Source organism: Capricornis sumatraensis, chromosome 19 (genome assembly GCF_032405125.1).
Source record: "Capricornis sumatraensis isolate serow.1 chromosome 19, serow.2, whole genome shotgun sequence".
In the NCBI taxonomy this organism is placed as follows: Eukaryota; Metazoa; Chordata; class Mammalia; order Artiodactyla; family Bovidae; genus Capricornis; species Capricornis sumatraensis.
This window is the reverse complement of record NC_091087.1, coordinates 9,396,651-9,423,675: the sequence shown is the minus strand read 5'-3', so window position 1 is coordinate 9,423,675 and position 27,025 is coordinate 9,396,651. Positions and strand designations below refer to the sequence as shown.

At 40.9% G+C, this 27,025-nt stretch overlaps 1 protein-coding gene across 3 annotated transcripts in view; it reads left to right on the top strand.

Moving 5' to 3' along the window:
- GABRB3 (gamma-aminobutyric acid type A receptor subunit beta3) overlaps window positions 1-22,621 on the top strand; it is a 281,905-nt gene extending 259,284 nt beyond the window's left edge. For 2 of the 3 annotated variants that reach the window (XM_068991199.1, XM_068991198.1), the window contains exons 7-9: window positions 4,517-4,669; window positions 10,926-11,170; window positions 22,283-22,621. In XM_068991199.1, coding sequence (XP_068847300.1) covers window positions 4,517-4,669; window positions 10,926-11,170; window positions 22,283-22,621 — 737 coding nt within the window. Of the gene's footprint in view, window positions 1-4,516; window positions 4,670-10,925; window positions 11,173-22,278 lie in introns of all 3 variants that reach the window. The other variant, XM_068991200.1, reaches the window with a different exon arrangement.
- Window positions 22,622-27,025: the final 4,404 nt, after the last annotated feature.

The following is a 27,025-nucleotide window of genomic DNA, read 5'->3' as shown; positions in this document are numbered from 1 at the left end:
GGTACTTCAGTATAAATGTTGAAGGTGGCCATAGGATTTCAAACCAAGATTTAATAAAATTACTGACTGTTTTGAGTATTAAACTTATTAAATAAATCAAATATGCCTATTTTCATTCTTTTAGCACACTGATGCATTTGTTAATAACCAAAGATGCTTTAGACATTTAGCTAAGCTTGACAGTGTATGAAAACTGTCTCACAAAATCTGCCTGGGTATTTATTCATCTTACTAAGGAAGGTCTTATCTTGGTAAATGATTATAATTTTAAAGAGGAAAGAAAATAGCTCAAGATGGTAATTACTTGCATTTGGAGGGAAAAAAGGATTTATGGGAGATATGGCATTTGACCAAGGCCTTGAAGTATGGTTAGGGAAAGACATTTCTTAAGGGGAGAGCAAGGGGTGAAAATCAGCAGAGGCAAGAAATGTGTACAATTATTTTGAGGCAATAAGGATACTTCTTGGCTAGAAAATGTTATGATTAATACAGAGGCATGGTGTAAAATAAAACTAATGTGAACTTGGGAAAACATTTTGGAGAAACTAAAGTTCCCAGGTGACTGTTTTGACCTTTATGGGAAGCAGCATAAGATGCTGAACGTGTGATGACTCTGCTTTTGAAACATGTGGAGAGCACTTGGTGCCAGGGCCCAGGCAAGACTCTGACCTGGCTCATCATATCTGCAGCTGCATAGACATGGAATGTATTATAAAACAACAGAATGTATCAGATCTATCAGTGGAAGCTTTATTTCACAAATGGTGTAGAAAACTTGGTTAGTTGTTTGTGGAACAGAAACCAATGTGCATGTTCACTTCATATCAAACCCTGAAATAATCACCAACCCTCAAAATAGGGTTGTGGTCAGTTGTCTGTTGGAAACTTATTTAAACCTAAAAACAGGTTTTAAAAATTACAGGGAAAAAACAAACTGGATAGACTCAACTATGTACAAAAATTTATGTTTTTATATGTCCCTCACCCTACCCTATTACAAGTTTTTTAATAACTGGGAAAATGCTTGTAGAGAATATAAACAAAGATTAGTATCAAAAGAATTTGAATGAATAGCTAAAAACAGAGGAACAAAAAATGAGAAAGGTGAATGAATGGTATAATTAGATTATTTATAAGGTTAAATAGTTAATAGTTATAAGGTAAACTGGAAAAGTCCAGTTTCCATTTCAATCCCAAAGAAAGGCAATTTCAAAGAATGTTCAAACTACCACACAATTGCTCTCATCTCACATGCTAGCAAAGTAATGCTCAAAATTCTCCAAGCCAGGCTTCAACAGTATGTGAACCGAGAAATTCCAGATGTTCAAGTTGGATTTAGAAAAGGCAGAGAAACCAAAGATCAAATTGCCAACATCCACTGGATCTTTGAAAAAGCAAGAGAGTTCCAGAAAAACATCTACTTCTGCTATAACTACCCCAAAGCCTTTGACCATGTGGATCACAACAAACTAGAATTCTGAGAGAGATGGGAATACCAGACCACCTTACCTGCCTCCTGAGAAATCTCTATGCAGGTCAAGAAGCAACAGTTAGAACTGGACATGGAACAACGGACTAGTTCTAAACTGGAAAAGGAGTATATCAAGGCTCTATACTGTCACCCTGCTTATTTAACTTCTGTGCAGAGTACATCATGCAAACTGCCAGTCTGAATGAAGTGCAAGCTGGAATCAAGATTGTCAGGAGAAATATCAATAACCTCAGATATGCAGATGACACCACCGTTATGGCAGAAAGTGAAGAAGAACTAAAGAGCTTCTTGATGAAAATGAAAGAAGAAAGTGAAAAAGCTGGCTTAAAACTCAACATTCAGAAAACTGAGATCATGGCATCCAGTCCCATTACTTCATGACAAATAGATGGGGAAACAATGGAAACAGTGAGAGACTTTACTTTTGGGGGCTCCAAAATCACTGTGCAACGTGACTGCAAGCCATGATATTAAAAGATGTTTGCTCCTCGGAAGCTTTGACCAACCTAGACAGCATATTAAAAAGCAGACGTTACTTTGCCAACAAAGGTACATCTAGTCAAAGCTATGGTTTTTCTAGTAGTCATGTATAGATGTGAGAGTTGGATCATATAAGAAAGCTGAGCAGCAAAGAACTGATGCTTTTGACCTGTGGTGTTGAAGAAGACTCTTGAGAATCCCTTGGATTGCAAGGAGATACAACCAGTCCATCCTAAAGAAGATCAGTCCTGAATGTTCGTTGGTAGGACTGATGCTGAAGCTGAAGCTCCAATACTTTGGACACCTGATACAAAGAACTGACTCCTTGGAAAAGACCCTGATGCTAGGAAAATTGAAGGCAGAAGGAGATGGGGATTGCAGAGGATGAGATGGTTGGATGGCATCACTGATTCAATGAACATGAGTTTGAGCAAGCTCCAGGAGTTGGTAATGAACAGGGAAGCCTGGTGTGCTGCAGCCCATGGGGTCGCAAAGAGTTGAACATCACTGAGTGACTGAACTGATAAGGTTAAAATCTGGTGGGGGAAAGCATTAAGAAGTAATCAATTTAAAAAAGTGATTTGACAAATTTTTCCCAAGGAAATTAGCAAAAGTAATTTTTTAAAAATATTGTGTATTGTTAAGGGGCTTCCCTAGTGGCTCACCAGTTAAGAATTCCCCTGTCAATGCAGGAGACATGGTTCAATCCCTGAATTGGGAAGGTCCCCTGGAGAAGAAAATGGCAACCCACTGCAATACTCTTGCTTGGGAAATCCCATAGATAGAAGTGCCTGGTGGTTACCATCCATGGGGTCACAAAGAGTCAGTCATGATTAGTGACTAAACAGCATGTAATGCTGTTGTTTACAAAATGAGACAGGCACTTCTATAAAGTACTCATAGTGACATGTTCACTGGTATGGTTCCTTTGCAAAGTAATTTGGGACTATGTATCAAAAGCCTCCAGCATTGGCCTAATAAATCCTTTTTTGACACATTCATTCTAAGAAAATAATTTTAAGCATAATGAAAGGACTCAACTCAAAGGTATTCCTAAGAATATTACTTAAAGTTTTGCAACAATGGAAGTAGCCTAAATTTATCACAATCAGAAAAATGTATTTATAAACTATAGAATATATGTTTATATATTTGATGGAAAATCAGGAAAAATTTAAAATTGTATATGTAAGTAATTTGTAATAAGGATGAAAATGTTTGTTACTGTGACAATACAATATATGCATTTGATCAGAGTTACATGAAAGAAACTATACTCGTACACAAGAGATTGGAGAAAATTTTCAGATTGTCAGCTTTTAAATGCTGGTGTATTAGGCTATTTCTTTTCTCTTTTATATAATTTTGGCTGAAAATGTGATTAATGCTAAAGTAGAAGCCTGGAAATTAAAGTCTTTCATTTACTACATAGAAGAAATAGTCATATGAGTGAACCAGACTGGAAAAGGGATAGACTGTAGTGACAAAACCCGAAAGGGATGTGAAGTAAAGTCAGGAAAATGCACATATTTGGAGGCAGGAGGGGCACATGAGCCAGTCAGGCTTGGAGTAGGATGAAGACAAGAAATGCGAGGTCTCCTGAAACTTTGGGTGGATGAATCTCAGGAAGAGAGCACCACCCATCCGTGAAGGCAGGAGGGGAAGAGGCAAGGAATCTGATGAGAAGGCTGGCCTTCCAGCAGCCTCAGTTGAGTCCAGAAAATTAAGAGCTGAGCGGTTTGAAACTAGTAAAGTAGATTGTTGAAATGGTCAGGAAGAAATGGAGGCCACACCTGCCTGCTCCCCAACGAAAAACCAAAATCAAACAGAAAAGGTAAATAAATATACAGGTGGCATAGCAGTGGGCTGCTTTCTCACCCTGCACTGGCAGTGGTGGTGGGGTTCACGACTGTCTAAGTGGAATGTACACATGAGGAGGTTAACACCGGGATTCAAATGCAGGAAAGCAGACTGGATGCTTCTTCTCAGCCCTCTTTGATGCCTTTCCTGTGGTCAGGGCAGAGCATCTCAGAGCACGCTGCTACCTCTGTGCCTCTCACGCTCTTGGGGAGGTGGTCCCTGAGCTGTTCCAGGGGGTCCAGGGTCAGTGCCTTAGACATCTGCACTGTTGCTCTAGATGGGCTGATGGAGGAGTACTGATAGAAACCATTTTGCTCAGTAGCCTTGAGCCAAATCTCCCCTATTTACAGTGGAGGAGAAGGAGGTTACTAGCTGAAAAATAAATAAGATAGTTGTCACTATTCCAAATTCTAAGCTAAAAACTTTCCCAGAGTTTCCTCACGGACAGTTTTCAGCTGAGTATATAAGAGAAGAGTAGCCTCATCAAGACCTCATACGCAGACTGAAAATCATTCATCTCCCAAGTTCTCAATGGAACTTAGCTGGTGGAGGCAGGTTGCATGGTTGTGGACCACCCCTCCATTCTGGGCTTTTCAAATGCATGCTGTTGACCTGTGGAAGTCAAAGCAAACTCTTTGTCTTCTGTGTCTGATCTCCAGTGTAATCCCTGTCTGTTTACCGTAGGTGCCTACCCTCGGCTCTCACTGAGCTTTCGGTTGAAGAGAAACATTGGATACTTCATTCTCCAGACCTACATGCCCTCTATCCTAATTACAATTCTCTCATGGGTGTCCTTCTGGATCAATTATGATGCATCTGCGGCTAGAGTTGCCCTTGGTATGTGCTGTTTTTAAATGATACCTAAAATACAAAGTCACCATATCATTAGAATATGAAGGGAGTTCAAAGACAATAGTTCAACTACAATTTTGACATCATGACACCAGTCTTGCCCATATAGTCACTTTTTATCTTGAAATACTAATTTCATGCATGATTCCCTTGATGTGTTAATTTAATTATAAGGCTCAAATGTGAATTTTCATGCCCATGAAAGGGAAAATATGCTTGCCGAATATTTGCATAATAAAACTGTTTTTGACACTAATTTTAAAGCAAGGATTAACATCTCCTGTTCAAAATCAGTCTATGGCCCAGAAAGGAGACTTGATTAATTGCACATTCTTTTTTAAGTCAGAAAAATAGCCAAATGTTATACCATATCATTGGAATTACACAAATTAATGAGTATTAAAATGTAATATTAAATTCTGAGTTGTTCTCAAGAGCTCTAGGAACTCTAGTGATCTCTTCTGGCCACTGGTCTCTTAACAATTGGATTCTTAGCTGATGTACAGTATATATTATGTGTTCCAGTATGATTTCTAATTTTTTTTATTATTAAGGGAAGGCTTATATTTTCAGAAACATTATTTTCTATTGAACTAATTATTGTGAAACTATGTGGACCAAGTATTCATTTAAACACATTTTAGGTAAGAACAAAGCTGAAGAGCAATTTTCCAATTTATCCCTTATATGGGTAGGGTTGAGTTTAATTCCTGGGAGTGAAGTAATTAATAATACCTTTCAAAATTAATAGGAAAGAGTTAAAACAATTCTACTTGTAAGCCTGCAGAAAAGCATTAAGTATTCAGGGATCTGGTTGTCCCTCTTTCTTACCTTTTCTTCTTACTGTCTCTTCCCAGAAATTTAAGTTGCTTAGCACCTTGCTTCCAAGAGAATGTGTGTACATGTGCATAAATGGATATCTGGCTTAGACCCACAGACAAGTGACTCACATTGATTCAAGATTAGATGTTTTTTCTTATGAAATAATATGTAACAGCGGCTTAAGAAACTTAGGTAACTATTTCTAAAGTGTTAGGTGAATGTAAAGACACTTAGAGAAGGATAAATTATCAAAAAATTAAAAGTTTTGTAGTAACTGTTAATCTATTCCTGATGGGTTTGGTATGGATTACCTGGTGGCCCAGCAGTAAAGAATCAGCCTACAATGCAGGAAATGCAGGTTCAGTCCCTGGCTTGGGAAGATCCCCTGGAGAAGGGAATGTCTATCCACTCCAATATTCTTGCCGAGAAGAATCCCACGGACAGAGTAGCCTGGCAGGCTACAGTCCATGGGGTCACAAAGAATCAGACATGACTAAGCATGTGCACGCACATTGGTAAGGGAAAAATTTCTTGAAAATATCTTCAGGATTTTTACTGCTTGCAGAGGTTACCCTGTAACATCAATCCTTTCTGTGAAAGGCAAAGTCACGCAGTCATGTCCTTTCTGTAGCTTTTGCCTTTTTCATTAATGTTACTAGATTGCTCTTCGTTAAGCTAATTTCTCTTATCACCTAAAGAATTTAAAGTGAATTTGTAGGGGCAGATCCAAATTTGGGGAGCTGTTAGCTTATTAAACTTCAGAAGCACTCTTTAAGAAAAAGAATATAAAATATACAAATACAGAGTTCCCAGAACCCCTCCCAAGGCTGTAGGAAGCCTGTGCTAGAGATCAGAAGCTGCGGCTTCCTGAGCTTCCAGGGAATCTGCCTCAAAAAATCTGTCATTTTTTTGCAAAAATCAGAGCGATATGAGTACCAAAGAACCAGAATTATCAGACATCATCAGAAGTGAGGTGTGCTAAAAATGCAAATTCCTCAATTTTCTATACGTATGTATCTTAGTTATTGCTATTGTGTCCAACTCTTTGTGACCCCCTGGACTGTAGCCCTCCAGGGTCCTCTGTCCATGAGATTCTCCAGACAAGAATACTGGAATAGGTTGCCATGTTCTAATCCAGAGGATCTTCCCCACCCAGGGATCAAACCTGAGTCTCTTACGTTTCCTGCATTAGCAGGCGAGTTCTTTACCACTAGTGTCACCTGGGAAGCACTCTCAATTTTCCAGATGATTCAAATTCTATAGCTCCTAAATGGTAAATATCATCTTCCACAACATTAAAAAAATAGTCTACCTGGAGTGGGTTAGAGTGGACATAGCCTCATTACAGTGTATGAAAGTAGACTCCTTTTTCTTGACAACCAGAATTGTTGCTATAAACCTCAATCATGCTTCTGTGGGTTTGGGGGACAGAGGAGTGGTCTGCCCAGACTTGCTAAGGTGTTACCACTGGAGATGTGCTGGATCCTGGTGAATATCAGAAGTCCGGGAGCCAGGCATGAAAGGCAGAATTGAAGGCATTTGTTAGTGTCAGGTGGACTTGAGTTTAGAGGTCCCGAAGGCAACTGTGGTCTCCAGGCTTCAGCGTCTGGCCCAGTAGACATCTGGCAGGTCCAGCTCTGAGCATGGGACTCCTTCTGTCCCATGGCCTCTCCTTCTGTCCCAGCTCCTGCATAAGACACAGTCTTTGAGCCTGGGTCCGCAGGACATGGACAGTGAGAGCACAGCAACTCCATTTGGCTAAGGAAAAGTGTATCATCAGCTTATGAACTCTGAATAACACCAAGAACAGTAATCATGCTGCAACCTACCAAATACTCAGGTGCCAAGTTCTGTGCAAGCCCGTGAAAATGGTTACCTGACCCATGATACACAGTGCAATGGGCAGTGTTCCCGTTTTACAAAGAAAGGCATGAAGTACAGAAAAGCTATACAACTGGTCATATAATATTGAGTGTCCCAAGAAAGATTTTAAACCAGTTGGTCTGACTCCAAAGCTCTTAACCACTACAGGTGATTTCTACAGTGTCAATAGACAGTGTACAGAAGAGTTCTTTGGCCTATTACGTTGTAAAAATAATGGATGTTTTTAAAAGCTCAGCAAGAATTGTTTTTAATCATTCTTATTGAGGGATCTCTCAAAACCTTTAAGATGCTAATGTGTTCAGTGCCTCTTGGAGAGGACAGGACCATGGTTTGGGGACTTTGGGGGAACAACACAACCCCGCCCACTCCACATGTCCTGTCATATACTACATCCTTTGAAATGCTCAGAGTGCTGTTTGCCTTCATCCTGAACGGCTGCATGGTGGTGAGTGCTCCCTGCTTCTAGATGCGGTGCAGGTCTGCATGGAGTGATGCTCGGTGAAGACCTTGACACACCCCTCTGGCTCAGGGCACTATTGAATCTGGAGTCGTCAGGGACTGTCTCTCTACTTGAAGAGAAATGCTGATTCTTCACCCACCCGAGCTGCACAGATGTTCTTGTGCTTTAGGATCTTATGCCTCTGCTGCTGAGTGCTGACACCCACATCTATTAAACTGTTAGTGCTAGAAGCCACCAGACTACAACGTTGGGAGTTGTAATTACATGGTCTTCCTCAAAACTATTGGTCTTTCTGGAAGTGAAAATTTACATTGAAATAATTTAGGCCACATGATTTGGGTCACAAAGGAGAAAAATGACATATCTTTAGATCAAATGATATAAATTACATTTTAATTTCATAATCATCTTTATAAACGCAGTTTTCAAATATATTTTACTAACATACTATTAATGAAAAATAGTTTGAGACTAATAATTATCAAGACTTAACATCTTGGTAAATGTATGAAGAACAGAAAAAGCATCAATCAGCCATCTCCCATTCTGCCATTGGACGGAATTCACTTAGAGAGTTTAAGTTCAGGGTGAGGCTGCCAGGAATTGGGTCTCCCGCCAAGAGACTGGAGGCTACCACAAAATATATTTTTCTGTGATGCTGATAATGATAACATCTGCTGCTGTGAGTGTTAACAATACCAGTTACTATCACCATGGCGTTTACATTTCACAGCAGCTTTAGACAACAGTTGTGGACCCATCAGGCTCACTCACATCCTACCATTGGGACATGCTAGAGCTGGGCTGATAGCCCAGGACCACGTGGTTCTACTACTCAGGCCGTGAACCACTGTGTCTACCACTGTCCACAGTTATGTTGATGGGAAGGAAAACAGTGCAAGGAATTAGAGACTGAGTAGCCTTTCAGTCTAAGAGGTCATGTGAGCCCAAAGTGGAAAGCCAAGGAGTACTCACCACGAAGCCTTACTCTTGAGGGGTCCTGGAGCCAGGGCTGAGGGCCTGAAGCTAGCATCCTTGCCCCCTTTCAGCTTTGCCAGGCTGAGTGCTCTTGACATGTGCTGGCCCTCCCTGTGCTCTGTTCCTTTAGCCCATTTTCTAGGGATATCTACTGAGGCCTGTGTTGATACATGTCCACTCAGAGCAGTCATCTGGAGAGCCAAAGCAATGACTAAAGCAGAGCACTTTCCAAAGTCCATTTGGAAGGAAAGAACAAGTTATGGCAGCAGCATTACACAATTTTGGATAATAGTGAGAACACCTGATTTTGTAGCATCTACATGGGGTTTTGCACTTCTTTGTAAAGTGTAATTATACCATTGCCATTTTCAAATTTTAAAAGTCCCCAGGTGCACATGAATTTTATGTCAGAGAAGTCTTAAAATATTCTGACATCTTTGATTTCCACACATTCATTGACAGACCTGGTTTGTAGTCAGACATGAAAAGAGTCTCTGCTCCTTTGTTCCCTCGTCCCCTCCTCCTGGCAGCTCAGCACATGTGGACACAAGTCTGGGCTCACTTCTCCAGGAGGTCCTGAGTGAGGGGAGCCCTGGGCTCTGGTGCTTCTCCAAGGATGGGATGGGAATCTGGAGGGCATCAGATTAAGATACTTAACAAACCTAGCCCCTCACTCCAGAAGTTGAGTGGGGCTCCAGGGGGTTCAGAGACGAGGTCTAGTGAGCCCATATGTCCGGCCTCTCAGGCTTACCCCACCTGCCGGCCTGGGGAACATCACTGGTTTTCTGAGTGACTGCAGCTGAAGAACCATGGCTGAAGTTCTCACCTGGAAGGTTTCCTCCTTGAGAGGAGTCCTCACATAGCCACGACCCTCTCTCGGGTCCCAGAAGACACAGGAGTAGTCACATGCTGTAGAATCAGTCTCATGGATAGAAAAGTGCTGGCTCTTTGGAACTGCCTTGCTTTTTTGAGACTTCTTAATATTTCAAAAGTTACTATCTCAGAGAGAGCAAGTCAGCAGCAGTAACAGCTGCCACTGAGAAGTGAGTGGTGCAGTTCCTTCCCTCATATGTGGCCTCACTCAGCTCAGTGAACTGTGGTCTTATCAGGGGCCACTGAGTCTCCTGCTCTCTGTGGCTTCAGGTCATCCTGTATGGAATCTTTGTACACCAAGAACATGCCCATTGCGATGGGAGAATTACAAAATATGGTCCTTACATGTTTTTAGAGACTAAACATAGCTCCCTGAGGGGAAAAATGACATTATTCACCTAACATTGTTCATACTAACTAAAGAATTCAAAACAATGACATTGAAAAAAAAGATCAGATCACTTGCCCCAGAATATGGTAAGATGCTATACTTTGAATGAAATCAGTAGCCTTTGCCTGAAACCACCATGTCCTGAGGCAGTTTTGTAACCTTATTCTTAGCTGAGGGGGAAACTTCACTCAAACATTCCCTGTCTTTGCACTCAGGGCTGGATCCTGTCCTTAGTAGCTTTAAGTCATTGCCCCCTTCCCCTCGTGGAGAAAGAAACAGCAACCCACTCCAGTATTCTTGCCTGGAGAATCCCATGGATGGAGGAGCGTAGCAAGCTACAGTCCATGGGGTCACAAAGAGTTGGACATGACTGAGCAACTTCACTTTCACTTTCACTTCTTTACCCTTGCTCTAAGGCCTTATGGTAAGAATTGTTTTCTTCACTAGTGGCCACAAATAACTGTCTTAGATTCTCTACAGATTCATTCTTCTTCCTGGAAGCTTCTCATCCAGACACTTAGTGTTTTATGATAAATTCTGGGTTTGTTTTCATTTCTTCCAGCTTTCATGCAGGGCAGCCTCCATCCGTCTGTGGATCAGGTGGGATGGGAGGTGCCTCCCAGGTGGGGCAGGGGGAGAGGTGTCAGCTCCCTAGCCTGACTGACCTGCTGCCCAAACCATGTTTCGTATTTTTTTGCATTTAGATCACCCAATAGTTTTCAATCGCTTGTTTCCAACTACTTCAAGCTGTTTGAGAAAGTAAAGCAGGAAAGTGAGCGGTGAGGAGCTAAGCAGCAGACCAGCAGCCTCTCACGCTCGCGTTTCTCTTTCAGGGATCACCACCGTGCTGACCATGACAACCATCAACACGCACCTTCGGGAGACGTTGCCCAAAATCCCCTACGTCAAAGCCATTGACATGTACCTCATGGGCTGCTTTGTCTTTGTGTTTCTGGCCCTACTGGAGTATGCCTTTGTCAACTACATTTTCTTTGGAAGAGGCCCTCAAAGGCAGAAGAAACTTGCAGAAAAGAACGCCAAGGCAAAGAATGACCGCTCGAAGGGTGACAGCAACCGGGTAGGCCACCCCGCCCCACCCCATCCCCCACAGCCCCTGCCTTTCTCAGACTCCCTGCCCTGCAGCATCATGACCTTTGAGTGGGAGTGATGTGGGCTTGTTGACCATAGCTTAAAATGTGGCCTCTGCATGTCACTGAGTTTTATTGAAAAGCAAAGTTGGTGCAAAAGTTGGAGAAGCCAAAACCTTACCAGTTTAATATGAAAAGAAAATGAAAAATAACAGAATGAATGAAATTCTGGCATGTGGGGCCCAAATTTGACAGGCAAAAACATTTTCCAGAATGTTGCAATTTTCCTTCAGTGGTCAAATTACAGATGTGATAGCCAGCATGGCACTGCTCTTCACATCAGCCCTCTGTCTCATCTGCCCTGGTTCAAGGTCTCTAGTGAGGGCAGGAGCTGTGTGCTGTTCCAGGGCTCTCATGGATCTACCCTGACCAGGCCTTGCTGGCTGTGTTCTGCAAAATGCCAGGCAGGCAGCCATGGGCAGCAGTGGCCAAGCTGGGAGCTGGTCTAGACCCATGGGCTCTGAACCCAGAAGTTCAGTTCAGTCGCTCAGTAATGTCCAACTCTTTGTGACCCCATGGACTGCAGGATGACAGACTTCCTGTCCATCACCAACACCCAGAGCTTGCTAAAACTCATGTCCATCGAGTCAGTGCTGCCATCCACCATCTCACCCTGTATCATCCCCTTCACCACCTGCCTTCAATCCCTCCCAGCATCAGAGTCTTTTCCAATGAGTCAGCTCGTCGCATCAGGTGGCCAAAGTATTGGAGTTTCAGCTTCAGCATCAATCCTTCTAATGAATATTCAGGACTGATTTCCATTAGGATAGACTGGTTGGATCTCCTTGCAGTCCAAGGGACTCTCAAGAGTCTTCTCCAACACCACAGTTCAAAAGCATCAATTCTTTGGTGCTCAGCCTTGCTTATAGTCCAACTCTCACATCCATACATGACTACTGGAAAAAACATAGCTTTGACTAGATGGACTTTTGTCGCAAAGTAATGTCTCTGCTTTTTAATATTCTGTCTAGGTTGGTCATAGCTTTTCTTACAAGGAGCAAGCATCTTTTAATGTCATGGCTGCAGTCATAATCCAGTGATTTATGAGCCCCCCAAAATAAAATCTCCATTTCCATTGTTTCCACATCTATTTGCCATAAAGTGATGGGACCAGATGTCATGACCTTGGTTTTCTGAATGTTGAGTTTTAAGCCAGCTTTTTCACTCTTCTCTCTCACTTTCATCATAAGGCTCTTTAGTTCTTTGCTTTCTGCCATATAAGGGTGGTGTCATCTTCGTATCTAAGGTTATTGATATTTCTCCTAGCAATCTTAATTCCAGCTTGTGCTTTCTCCAGCCTAGGGTTTCTCATGATGTACACTGCATATAAGTTAAATAAGCAGGGTGACAATATACAGCCTTGACATACTCTTTTCCCAATTTTGAATCAGTCTGTTGTTCCATGTCCAGTTCTAACTGTTGCTTCTTGACCTGCCTACAGATTTCTCAGGAGGCAGGTAAGGTGGTCTGATATTCCTCTCTCTTGAAGAATTTTCCACAGTTTGTTGTGATCCACATAGTCAAAGGCTTTAGCATAGTCAATAAAGCAGAAATAGATGGTTTCCTGGAACTCTCTTGCTTTTTCAATGATCCAACGGATGTTGGCATTTTGATCTCTGGTTCCTCTGCCTTTTCTAAGTCCAGCTTGAACATCTGGAAGTTCTCCATTCATGTACTGTTGAAGCCTAGCTTGGAGAATTTTGAGCATTACTTTGCTAGCTTGTGAGATGAGTGCAATTGTGAAGTAGTTTGAGCATTCTTTGGCATTGCCTTTCTTTGGGATTGGGATGAAAACTGACCTTTTCCAGTCCTGTGGCCACTGCTGAGTTTTTCAAATTTGCTGGTGTCTTGAGTGTAGCACTTTCACAGCATTATCTTTTAGGATTTGAAATAGCTCAACTGGAATTCCATCACCTCCACTAGCTTTGTTCGTAGTGACGCTTCTTCCTAAGGCCCACTTGACTTTGCATTTCATGATGTCTGGCTCTAGATGAGTGATCACACCATCGTGATTATCTGGGTCGTGAAGATCTTTTTTGTATAGCTCTTCTGTGTACTCTTGGCACCTGCTTCTGTTATGTCCATACCGTTTCTGTTCTTTGTTGTGCCCATATTTGCATGAAATGTTCCCTTGATATCTCTAATTTTCATGAAGAGATCTCTAGCCTTTCCCATTCTAATGTTTTCCTCTATTTCTTTGCATTGATCACTGAGGAAGGCTTTCTTATCTCTCCTTGCTGTTCTTTGGAACTCTGCATTCAAATGGGTGTATTTTTCCTTTTCTCCTTTGCCTTTCACATCATTTCTTTTCTCAGCTATTTGTAAGGCCTCCTCAGACAACCATTTTGCCTTTTTGCATTTCTTTTTCTTGGGAATTGTCTTGATCACTGCCTCTTGTACAATGTCACAAACCTCAATCGATAGTTCTTTAGGCACTCTGTCAGATCTAATCCTTGAATCTGTTTGTCACTTCCACTGTGTAATCGTAAGGGATATGGTTTAGGTCACAGCTGGATGGCCTAGTGGTCTGTCCACTATGTGATCGTAAGACACATGCTGTAGGTCACACCTGGATGGTCTAGTGGTCTGTCCACTGTGTGATCGTAAGGGACATGATTTAGGTCACACCTGGACGGTCTAGTGGTCTGAACCCAGAAAGAGGGCACCAAGCAGTTTCTTCCGCAAGCTGCCTCATCTCACTCATATATTTCCAATTACAAACTTTGCAATTAGATGTCATTTCCATTTATTTTATTAATAAAAACCATATGTCATTGCAATTATAAATGCTATTTTAGTGAAAGCACACTGTTGTCTCTATATAAAGTTTTGTCTTTATCTTTTACCTGTTGCATCACTTCAAGTCTTCAAAAATGTGCCTCCACTGATGGACATACTGGGCTTGTTCCTATATTTCTTTACTTTTAAATGCTTCTAACTAAATTCACTTATTCTCATGCTCACGAGGTCTCCTTGTTCTTTCTGATGCTCTTAGTGTGTCACTGACCCAAACCTCTCACAGGGGCGTGGCAGCTCCTTGGAGGAGTGCAGTGCCCGTGGCCTTCCAGTGGGCAGAATAGGTCCCTAGATGTTCATGAATGGGTGAAGGCAGTTAAATGACTGTAAATGGCTCCTGTCCTTTCAGTGGCACATAAAGTTGGTCAGAGAAACCAGGATTTGTGAATAAAATCAGGCTTTCACAGGCAACATGACTTTGAATTTCTTACTGGAATGTATACTTAGCGCCATGCTGGTATGTTTCTAAATTAGTCCACATCCTACTATGCATACACCATGTGCTCGGGTCACACTGTTTCCAAGGAAACAAGAATTCATCGCTTTATTATTGTTTCCATTACACAGAGACACAGACACATACAATGCTGTTTTTCCAAATCCCCTCATAATTTAAACAGGCTTAGATTCCTTCTAAATGGTGCTCTTTAGAAAGGTTAGACTGTTGTGCTACAGAAATATCTTTTTGAGTGAAGCTTAAATTTTAAAACAGAAACAAAACCCTCGAAATCTCTAAATCCACAGTCAAAATTAAGCAGAATATAGAATTAATATATTATAAATCAGATGCAGAAGAAAATTCATGAGTCCATTTTTATTGTTTTCCTGAAAATTTGTTTAAATTTCTCAGCAGTTTCCTTAAAGCCTTTATATGTTCATATTTTAAAAAATCTGTAATTATAGATATCAGTTCTTACAGTTTAAAGTCAGCATACAAATGTACATTTTAAATGCATATTTGATGCTGTTAAAGGTAAACATTAAAAATTTTGCTGACTAGATGGTCATCCTGAAAAGATGCTCAATACTGCTAATTATTAGAGAAACACAAAAAAAATACAATGAGGTATCACCTTATACCAGTCAGGATAGCCATCATAAAAAAAAAAAATCTACAAACAATAAATGCTGGAGAGGGTGTGAAGAAAAGGGAACCCTCCTACACTGTTGGCGGGAATGTAAATTGGTGTAGCCCCTGTGGCAAACAGTATAAAGATTGCTTAAGAAACCAAAAATAGAGTTGCCATATGATCCTGCAATCCCACACCTGGGCATATATCCAGAATAGCTGAAAACTCTAATTTGAAAAGATACATGCACCCAAGTGTTCATAGCAGCACTATTCACAATAGCCAAGACATGGAAACAACCCAAGTGCCCATTAACAGATTAATGGATAAAGATGTGGTACATTTATACAGTGCAGTATTCCTCAGCCATAAAAATGAATGCAATAATACCATTTGCAGCAAAATGGGTAGACCCAGAGAGTATTACACTAAGTGAGGTAAATCACACAGAGAAAGACAAATATCATGGGATACCGCTTAGATGTGGAATCTTTAAAAATGATAAAATTATCTTATTTCCAGAAATAAACTCACAAACATAGAAAATAAACTTATTGGTCCCAAAGGGGAAAGGGAGGGGAGGGATGAACTGAGAATTTGGGATTAACATACATACACTAATAAATATATACTATATATTATATCATATATTATATATTATATAATTATATATAATATTTAATATATAATTATATATTAAATATATATTAATATATATAGATAAACAACCAGGACCCTATATAGCACAGGGAACTACATTCAATATCTTATAATAATGTATAATGGAAAAGAGTATATGTGTTGAATATGTGTGTGTGTGTGTGTGTGTGTGTGTGTGTAGAGTGACAGAGAACTTAATCACTTTGTTATATACCTGAAACATTATAAATCAACTATACTTCATTATAAAATGTTGCTGACCACACCTAAGACTTTAGTGATAATTTTAAAGTAGAAATGGATCTCCCCAAATTTCATATCACATGATCTGGATGAATGAAAAGAAAGTGAGTAAAGAATCACAAATGTCATGTAAAACAGAAATGGAGCTATGCACAGGCCCACAGCTTCAAGAGTCCTTTCTAATTGTAATTATTCATTCACTCATTCATTTTCAGTGATATCTCTTGGGATTGTTTATCAGTCTGACCAGCAGTGTCCTCAGATGGCACTTCTGTCATACCTGGGAACCAAGCGGCTCAGGGGCTGCAGCTGTCCTTGGACTGATAGACCCTGGGTGACAGCGAGGACATGCACTGTCATTGTCTTTCCTTGTGTCCTGTAAGAGATTTCAGACAGTGTCTTCAGGGGCTCTGCAGGCCACCAACTTGACCATGATGCTATTGAACTTAATGTCAGACCATGAGTGTAGATTTCCCTTATGTTAACTTAGTGGTGGTATTCACATAGTCACTTAGTTTCTCCTGAGACCAGGGGTGCAATGAAGATTCTGACCCTAATTTGTTTGTGCTTCTCTTTGTTCCTGGTTTGTTTCTGTAACCAAAAACCAACCATCTTCAGTTGTAATGCATGTGTTAATTGTTACAAGCCTTGTGATATTTTTCAAGTTGATCAAATGGTATTTGAATTTCATGAAGTGGCAGAAAGTCTTGCCAAGGAATCAGAGCTGCAGGCTTGACACCGTTCCTCTTACTAAAGAGCAACATGTTATGCCTCATATGACAAATAGTTCCTCATTTTCCTAAAACTAGAGTATTTTACTTATTTTGAAGCTTTAAGTAGAGAATAAGATATTAACAGTGTGCCAATCTGATGACAGATTCTTGGAAGAAACTGAAAATCCCTCTAGGATACATTCCATAGGAGATGTTTTTCATCTCTGAATGTTTCTGGGTTATAGAGCAGGAAGAAAAAACTACATTGAAATCTAATTATAGTAGATATGAGACAAATTTTCAAAATAAGTGGTATTCATGAAATGCTTTAGAAATTACGAGTCATCACTATCATTCTATACAGAGCATTTTCACAATCCCATCTGTTTTAAGATTTAAATTCTAAATGATAGGAAAAAATTAGCATCTCTTCTGAAAATATTTGTTTAAAATGTTTGGTTTCTGAGATTCAACGAATTTTAGTAACCTTTTAATTCTTGCATAAAAAAATACCTTCTAGTAGTTTTGATGTAAATTTTCTACACACTGGTTCATGTTTAAATGAAATCTATGCAAAGGTAAAACTATGTCAAAAACAGCCTAATTAATTTACTCTGAGGTCTTATTAACTCCATATCTAGTATATATATATATTCAAGTTCCTTTCAACATAATGAAACAATAATGTAGCTGTTCACTCACTCTGAGATGGAGTGATGCAGTCATTATTAGTTCTGTCATGGCTTCAAGGCAGCCACAGGTATCAGAGCACCCAGGCACCCCAACTTTGTAAACATTGATGACCTTGAGTTCAGCTTCTCTCAGGGTGGGTTTACTTCACTGGAATCCAAGGGTGCAGACTTAGACTCACCTTTCTGAAGTTCTTTCCCAAATGCACAAAACTGGCCAAAGGGAGGAGGGAAGAGAGAATACTGATTCATACAGATTTGTCATTCTGTTCAGTTCAGTTCAGTACAGTTCAGTCGCTCAGTCGTGTCCGACTCTCTGCGACCCCATGAATCGCAGCACGCCAGGCCTCCCTGTCCATCACCATCTCCCGGAGGTCACTCAGACTCACATCCATTTGTCATTAAGTCTTGAAAAATCAACTCAACATCCAGTTGGCCTTACCTTCTGTGTTTTTTCACTCTCCCTTTGGGCTTCCTGGAATCACTGTATATCTTATTATCTCTCTGCCTTTCTCTTATCCCAGAATCCCTCTTCTTCGCCCACATCTTACCCTCCTTCAAGACTTGAGCCAGATGCTCTTCTCTGTGATGTTACCCTGGGTCTCTCTACTGTTTTTTCCCATCATGCCTCTGTCACTCTCCGCTCCATGCAGGTGGTCTTGTCGCTGCTCTTCCAACCTCCAGGGCATATGCTCTATGCTCAGGAGATGGCAGGCCACATTTCGCTGGGCCTTCTGACCTAGATGCCATCCCATTCATTTCATCTACCAAAGTTTGTGCCAGAGCTGGATGTGGTAAGTGCTCAGGAATGTGTGTCCATAAATGAGTGATATTTGTCACTCATGTTCAGTTTGGTACCACTGAACCCACGTGTTTTCTCACTCTCCTAGAGTCAGACGAAGGGAGAACTATTCATAAGCATACCTGTTTTTAAAAAATTAAAACTACATTTAAAAATTTTTTATTGAAGTATAGCTGATTTACAATATTGTATAAGTTTTAGATATACAGTATAGTGATTCAGCTTTACATACATGTATACGTATTTTTTTCCCAAGTTCTTTTCCTTGATAGGTTATTACTTCACACTACTATGTATAAAATAGATGTGTGTTCAGTCACTCAGTTATGTCCAACTCTTTGCGACCCTATAGACTGTAGCCCACCAGGCTCCTTTGTCCATGGGATTCTCCAGGCAAGAATATGGAGTGGGCTGCCATGCCCTCCTCCAATAAAACAGATAAACATATTTTTAAAGCCAGGTGAAAATCTGAGTCATTAGAACCACGAAAGTCCATCCTAATAAATGTATCACTAAATACTTCTTCGTTAAGAAAAGACTTTAATTGGTATTTTGTTCTACAAAAGCATCATAATCCCTAAATTTTGATAAAAGGAGCTTTGCATATGGCATTATTAGTAACTAGAAAGAAATGGCATTGTGGGCATTATTTTAAAATGTGCTTTAAGGGTAATAAATATGCAATGTCTTCTGAAGTGCATTTGCTGATTGTTTGAAGCTCTTCCTGAGGCAAGGACTTTCTCTTACTCCTCTGTGCCTCTGGGTAAAGCCCAGTTCATCTGACACATCACACTCACCTCTGTGTTGCCTTAAGAGCCAACTGCCCACAGCTTCTGAAGCAGGTCCAGATCACCCCCTTCTTAGAGAGGGTGACGACTTCTGGTGGCCCCAGCACACCCACAGCTCCTGGGTGGTCTCTGTGGAGGACGTGCTATTGCCCAGTCCCTTGCTGGCCTTTCCTTTGCTGTCTCCTGTTTCAGCCACATTTTTATTTACCTGCCAGGCTGCCCCTTCCCACATGACTGAGCTCCAAACCACCAGACACTTCATCGATCCTCAAAATGGGAAGATTGACTTTTTTGTTATAAGGATTTTACTGACAATCATTCCAGGAGAAATGATGAAAAGAACAGATATGGAACACAGGTTCTTACAAAGGTCTATTATTCCCAGTACTTTTGAGGTTCAAGCCCCATTAGAATTTTTCCCTCCCCTGAATTAAAAAAAAAAAAAAAAAGAAAACAGAATTATTACTCTTCTTTCACTCTGTTCCTTCCCCAAGAACAGGTCTTCATAAAAAGCCTTCTCCCTAGTGTGCATGCTATTATCTTGGTCTATTTGTGTCTCCCAGCGTCCCCAAACTGACTGCTTCCACTTCCAGGGGACAGTTAGACGCTGTGAGATATTGAACCCAACCAGGCTAATGTGAGCCAGCTGCTGTACCCTGAGTCCACGATGTGATTGTTTCTCCAGGGAGCTTAGGAAGGGCCAGGTGGGAGCAGAGTGATGAGTAACTCCTCCACTCCTTTCCCACCTTCTTAACTGCAGAGATGCAGAAGTTACCAGGCGGTGGTGAGACATCGCTGAGCGTCCAGCGTCACCTAGAGGACATACAGGAATGGGTGGCAGTAGCTGGCGGGGAGCAGTCACTACCTCCTGACGTCTCTCTCCCAGACTGCCCTCAGAAAACAGAGCCCAGTGCAGTGCACACCAGCTAGGGTCTGTCTCTTCACTTTCTCCCTTCAAACCCATCTTCTATTCTTTATTCTGCTGCTTCAGTTGGGTTTCAGAAATATATCACTTTTTCACCTGGAAACCACTTTTATATCTCATTACCTAAAGGGTAAAGGGGAAATTCTTTTAATAGCTTGACTTTCATCTGCTTCCCATTCATCACCAGGTGTTCTTTCTTGTATTGATAAGGTGATAAGCAGATGAGGATGACAGGGATGAGAATGATAGTCGCCTCCTCTGTCTCCCCTGAGTGTGGGCCAGGAGTGGAGTGTGGGCATCCATTCTCTCCAGTACTTCAGTCCCACTCAACTAGTTTGCCCTTTTCAAAACATTTCGGCCACTCTTCAAGGCTGTGCCTTGGTGTTTCTCTTTGCCTGAGAAATTTGTACTCATTCTTTAAGGCCCAGTTCAAATTCATCTCCCCTCTGAAATATTTGCTCTTCTCTCCTGTACTTTTGATTGTTGCCATAACAATTTACCACAAACATAACAGTAACACCCAAATATTATCTCATAGTTGGTTTGGTCAGAAGTCTGAGTACAGTGGGGCTCAGTTTATTGGATACCGTGGTTCCTTGTGGTTGTAGGACTGAGGTTGTCTTGCTGGCTGTAGGCCAGGGCCTGTCTTTGCTCCTTGAAGCTGCCCCTTTTCTTTCCAGGCCTTCCCTGTAGTTCTCGCAATCAAGGGTGAATCTACTCTTTATGCTTCCAGTTCCTCTGGCTTTCAACTTCTGCCACATCCTGGCTTTCTCTTCTGCTTCCAGCTGGAGAAAATTATCTGCTTTTAAGGTCTCATATGATTAGATTGGGCACACCTGGATAATTCAGGCTATATCCTCTCTCTGTTTGCAAAGTCCCTTTTGCATAATTTATTCAAATCGCTGCGGAGAAAGGGGTGACATCCTAATGACTACATCTCTCCTTCCCAAAGCATAATTGGATGGTAGGGCTTCCCTGATAGCTCAGTTAGTAAAGAATCTGCCCACAATGCAGGAGACCTGTGTTCATTCCCTATGTTGGGAAAATTCCCCTGGAGAAAGGAAAGGCTACCCACTCCAGTATTCCGGCTTGGAGAACTCCATGGATTTATTTATCATTTGGGGCTTCCCTGATAGCTCAGTTGGTAAAGAATCCACCTGCAATGCAGGAGACCCTGGTTCGATTCCTGGGTCGGGAGGATCTGCTGGAGAAGGGATAGGCTACTCACTCCAGTATTCTTGGGCTTCCCATGTGGCTCAGCTGGTAAAGAATCTGCCTGCAATGCAGGAGACCTGGGTTCGATCCTTGGGTCGGGAAGATCCCCTGGAGAAGAGAAAGGCTACCCGCTCCAGTATTCCGGCCTGGAGAATTCCACGGACTCTATAGTCCATGGGGTCGCAAAGAGTCTGACACGACTGAGTGACTTTCACTTTCACCCAAACCATGATGGAGGTATCTCTGAGTCTTTTGGTGCCCCTGTGCCAGAGTCTGATGGCCACTGGATGTTGATCGCCTTTCCTGCGTCTGGGTCACTTTGGGGTTTGGGCCATCGTGCCTGTACTCCTGTACAAGCCCCTACTCTTAGTGTTGGGCTTCTTCTCTCCCCTCCTCACCTCCTGAACCTCTCCCTTAAGGCCTAGCCTCAGACATGATCCATGAAAGTTTTGTGGCAGACCAACAAATAAAATGGACCAGTGGTATCATCATGAAAGGTCTGAAGCTATATTTAGCACAGAATAAAATGTTTTTTTAAAGTTTGGCTCCAATGTGAGAAGGGACTTTAGCCTGTCTTAAGAATAGCAGTTAAAAAGGATGTCTTCTGCCAGGACCAGGATTGAGTGAGGAGATCCATCAAAGTCATCAGGAGTGTCCATTCATCACAGTACTCACTTGTATCCTCATGGTAATTTGGGAATTTTTGTTATCATCAAAAAAAGGGGACAAATTGATTTCTAAAGAAGAATAGGAGAGTATAGTTCCTACCCAAGTGTATAGTTATGGGAAAAGGTGATAATACTTAAGTTAACATCTTGAAAGACATTAGTATTTTAATTTTGTCTTCAATAAGGACTTGTATCCATAATGTGAAATTTCAGTTTGAAATGTACTGCATTTTTTAATCTAATTTTTCTACGAGACTTTTTAAATCAAGGAAATCAAGTTTCTAACTTGCAGTTAAGCCCACAAAATGACACTTGATGCTAAAACAAAATGCTGAGTTTGCTAGATGTGCAGTTTCTCATAGTGTATGTAACCCGACAGAATGACCCAAGTCTGTCCTGGGTTTGCATGTGGAAGTTAGGTTTATTGGCATGCTACGCTAGCTATCTAAGCATGTGTATTTCCTTCCAACCAGGTGGATGCTCACGGAAATATTCTGTTAACATCGCTGGAGGTTCACAATGAGATGAACGAGGTTGCAGGCGGCGTTGGTGATACCCGGAATTCAGCAAGATCCTTTGACAACTCAGGAATCCAGTACAGGAAACAGAGCATGCCTCGGGAAGGGCATGGGCGACACATGGACAGAAGCATCCCGCACAAGAAGACCCATCTACGGAGGAGGTCTTCACAGCTCAAAATCAAAATCCCTGATCTAACCGATGTGAATGCCATAGACAGATGGTCCCGGATCGTGTTTCCATTCACTTTTTCTCTTTTCAACTTAGTTTACTGGCTGTACTATGTTAACTGAGTGACTGTACTTGATTTTTCAAAGACTTCATTTAACACTGAGTGAAATATTACTCTGCCTGTCAAGTTTTTATACCTGTACACACACACAGAGACACACACACACGCAGATACACACATATATACATACGCAATTGTATATATATGTGAACTTTCTCAGCATATATATAAAATACACGTGTATATGAGGATGTATGTGTATATGTTTATACACACAGGTGTAAGTACCCATGTGTATGTCAGACAAATACACATACATATATACATTTTGCAGCTATGGACAATTCAATCACAGGATGCATATTAAAGAAAGTCATAGTTTTTTTCTTTTTTAATTGAAAGGGACAAGCGTTGTCTAAATATTATGCCTTGAGAATGAGGGCGCGAAACACAATATCATCCCAAAATGTGTCTTTTATTATCATAAGTTAGATGTTTTAGTTTAAAATTCAGGAAGAAACTTATTCTTCAAAAACTCATTTAGTGGTATTGCTAGTTTAAAACGAGTCACACTTCATACTCACTCTTTCAGTTGATTAAGCAAAGGCTTTTTGGCTTTCTTGGCGATGGGTTTTGCTTTCGTGGGGCAGACTTTCTCTGTACTGGTTCTGTGGGTGCAGTGAGCCTCTGGTGTGTGCTCACCTGTTTCTTAAACATAGGCAGAGCCCACGCTGATGTCTGCATGTCCGTCTTTGGAAAGCCCATCGGGGATGGCTGGCATTTCATTGTAAGTGCTCTGCTGCACAGTGTATTTCTTTGCTCACTTGGAGTAGATCCAGCTTACCCATCTTGTGGGACACGGTGGCACATTTTGGCAGCATTGAGTTGACATTTCAATCACTGAACATGTGCTCCACATCTCTTATGGATTGCTAGGCCTGGCATCTAATGGAAAGCTTAGACGTCTCAGGTTATTTGTTACTCTAAGGTAAAACCACCTAGGATGATTTTCCCCCTTGTTCTTAAGTTATCAATCACTCTTATAACATTGTATGTTAATATCAAATATATTTGCATAATATGCATATATATGTATATTTACCAAGATTTTGTTTATGCTTGCTATCATGGCAGCATGCGATGTCCTATTTTTCTTTCTGTGATGTAACTACTTTCTGTTCTCTAGAATTAAGATTGAAGTGAAAACACTTCTATTCAGTTTCAGAAACCAAGAAACATTCTCATGCTTTTAGTTCTGTATCTGACATGTTTCACAAGCACATCCAACTACTCCTAGTGTAACTAGGATGCTGCAGGAACACGACCAGTCCACACCATGCATCACCCAGGGACCCATGACCGTTCTCTTGAGGCAAAGGAGAGCAACCTGACAACAAACACAGTCACTTTTGGTTCCTTCCAACCCACAGCCTCATCAGTATTTGGACTTTTTAAAGCTCGTAGAAACAAGACAAGGTGCACCGGTTTCATAGATGCAACCTTAACTTACTATTTAGATGAGATCTTTCTAAAGAAAAAAAAGAGATGATATATTTTTTGTAAACAATATTTCTATCACAGGCATCCATAAACTGAAATGACTACAGTTGTGCAAACAGATGTCACAGTGAAGTTAAGCATTTGGAGAAACAAAAAAGCAAACTATTCAGGAAAGAACTGCTAAATTGATACTTTATCCCAAAATGCCACATATGCCTCACCCTCTCTGTTCTATCCAAAACCAGTGACCAGAGCCTTGCCCGGTATTCGCAGAGCTGGCCTCAGTTTCCCCACAGACAGGGGCTTCATCCCCCCGTGGGGGTTTGTGCCATAGGCCATCCCCGGGAGCTGACCACTACTTGATTTTCTTTGGCGGCTGATGACCTTTAATCTGTCATGTCTGTAGCAGGTCAAACCCACCACAGAGTCTCACGCTAGAAGCAGTGACCAATTTTATACCCTTTCTTCCCTTTCATTCTTATCTTTTTCTTCAGTATCTTCTTCCAACCACTGCTCTCTGGTTTTACTTTTATCTGGAGACAAGTGTTTTCTTGTTCCTTGGCTTTTTTCTGACAATTTTTTCTTGGATAATAATGGGGGATCCTAAAAGTTAAACAGATTGGGAAAAACCTTGTAAGTGACCTTATCATTGTTAACATGTTAAAGAGAAAAAAAAAAAAAAAGGACGTTGTGTAGACCTTATCCCTTTCAATACTTCAGGTATCTTTTTCTGTATCAGTGATTCAAGGAGTGAGGTCCACATGCAGAAGAGGGAACCTAAAATACGCATGAACATGGACAAAAGTGTCAGCGATTGATTTAAATGTCCAGTTTATATATTCAGAACTGTGACATTAATTCTGTCTGGGAGAAAAGTGATTCAAAACATTTTCGATGCATAGTTGAGGTACCCAACTGTCAAAGGCAGAGACTCCATGGGGCTCAGAAGAACAGCAGTCTATGTCCCAAGGTTTTCTGGATATAAATTTGCATGGTATAGTCATAATAGCTTTTGAGCTTTTTATATGCATTTGGCACCAAGACTGGGATCCACAACTTTGTAGACACTGCAATGATGTTAAACATAATAGCTATACTATAAATAGTGTTTGTAACTACACATACACACACACAAACACACACAAGTACATACATATATTCTGTAAAAAAAAAAAAAAACTTTTTGAGATCCTTGGGTATGTGTTTGCTTTACTTCATTTTAGAAGAAAATTACTCTTCTAATAAAATTATTTTATAGCTTCTCCATTTTTAAAAGTTGTGAGAAATATTAAGAAGCAGAACTGTGTGCTGCAGGAGAGTCGAGGTTGGTACTCTGTTCTGTTACAGTGTCCTTTCATTACTGCACAGTAGTTCCTGGAGCCAGTGAGTGCGGTGTGTGGATGAACCTGAACCCGGACCCTTGACATAATGTGAGGCGGTTGTTGCCCTCATCCAGACCTCTTGAGTAAGGAGAGAAAAGCTGAAATTGGACTCTAATGATATCTCTTTCTCACACCTGAACATAATAAAAGGTTAATTTTCTAAGTAGTCCTGTCTTTCCAAAAATGTTTCACGGGGCTCAAAGGTTCTAGGAGAATCTCGTAAGAGTTTGTTATTGCCCATATTCAAATACACTTGAGACAATTACAGAGCCCTACTACATAAAATTCCTACAGAGAAAGATGGATAAGACTGAGGAATCTTTACAAGTTTTGTTCTTGTCTACTGGCCCCAGGACTGTGGAGGGGTTTCATTGTCTATATCGTGACCCACTTGTTTCCCTCTAAGTGACCTTGGTGTATGTCATGATAATGTTCTGTCCCATGTATATATGCAGTTCCTAATGCCAGCATTCAGAACTTTGGACACGTTCAGTCATTGACATCACCACTTCTCCCCGCCCAGCTATGGAATTAACTTTTTCACCAAGGAGATCATCCTCTCAGAGGCTTTAGCAGTACATGGGGACCGGCTTTAAGGGGACAGGCCCACTGCACCTGTAGGTGTTCATTTTCAGCATCTCGTAGAGAATCCCATTGGTGTTTTTCCCACAGTGGTGTCTTCTAAAAAAACAAAAAAAACAGGATGTGTCCAACTTTGAATCTCCTGGCTTGAAATCCCATAATTCTTACTTTTGCTCCTGGTCATTTTAATGTAAACAAAACTGATCAGTGAAATATTTTGTTACTTGTGGAATAGAGTCCGGCTCTCATTTTATATGAGCTATGGGTCAGGGGAATTATGGGGCAAAGAACTGCCTAGGTGGATTAAATTTTCCCAGGACACAACTAGTGTGCCTTGGATTGATTATTACCTCTTCTACTGCATTGAAAGGTGCCATGTTTTCCTGAAATTCCCAACACCTGGGTAAACAGTGACCTCCCGGAGAGTGACTCATTTACCATGTCTCTCCCTAGGGTGAGCACCAGAAACAATTTTGTCATTCTTGTCTCTTATTTCCACTTCATGAGTCAGTGAGTGTGTTCAAGGTAAGTACAGGATTATTCTAGTAGGAATAAGCAATTGCTGTCATGATCAATTCCCACGTTCATTTCATTGTAAAGATCACTTAAAATCCAATTTTGCTTAAGCACATTGATGTAATTTGGGGGGTATTATTTGACATAAAAAAACAGCAGAATTGAGTGATAGATACAATATGAAACTTGTTGATGAATGACTTCAAATTTATTAAAAAAGGACTAACTGACTTCAATATGAAGGCTGATTTTTTTTCTTCCTTGTCTGTCTATTGCTGAAATAATGTCGTTATTTTAATTCTAGGTATTTTCAGTTGACATGCCCATTTCAGTTATGCTTAAAGTAAGAATAAGTTCAAAACTATGTATGAGACCAGCTGAACCATGTGACATTTTTTAAAAATCATAATTTATTTTGAATGTCAAAAGAAAACTAGACACACAGAGATCCACGTTGCTCCTATATTCAAAAAAGTGTTTTCAGA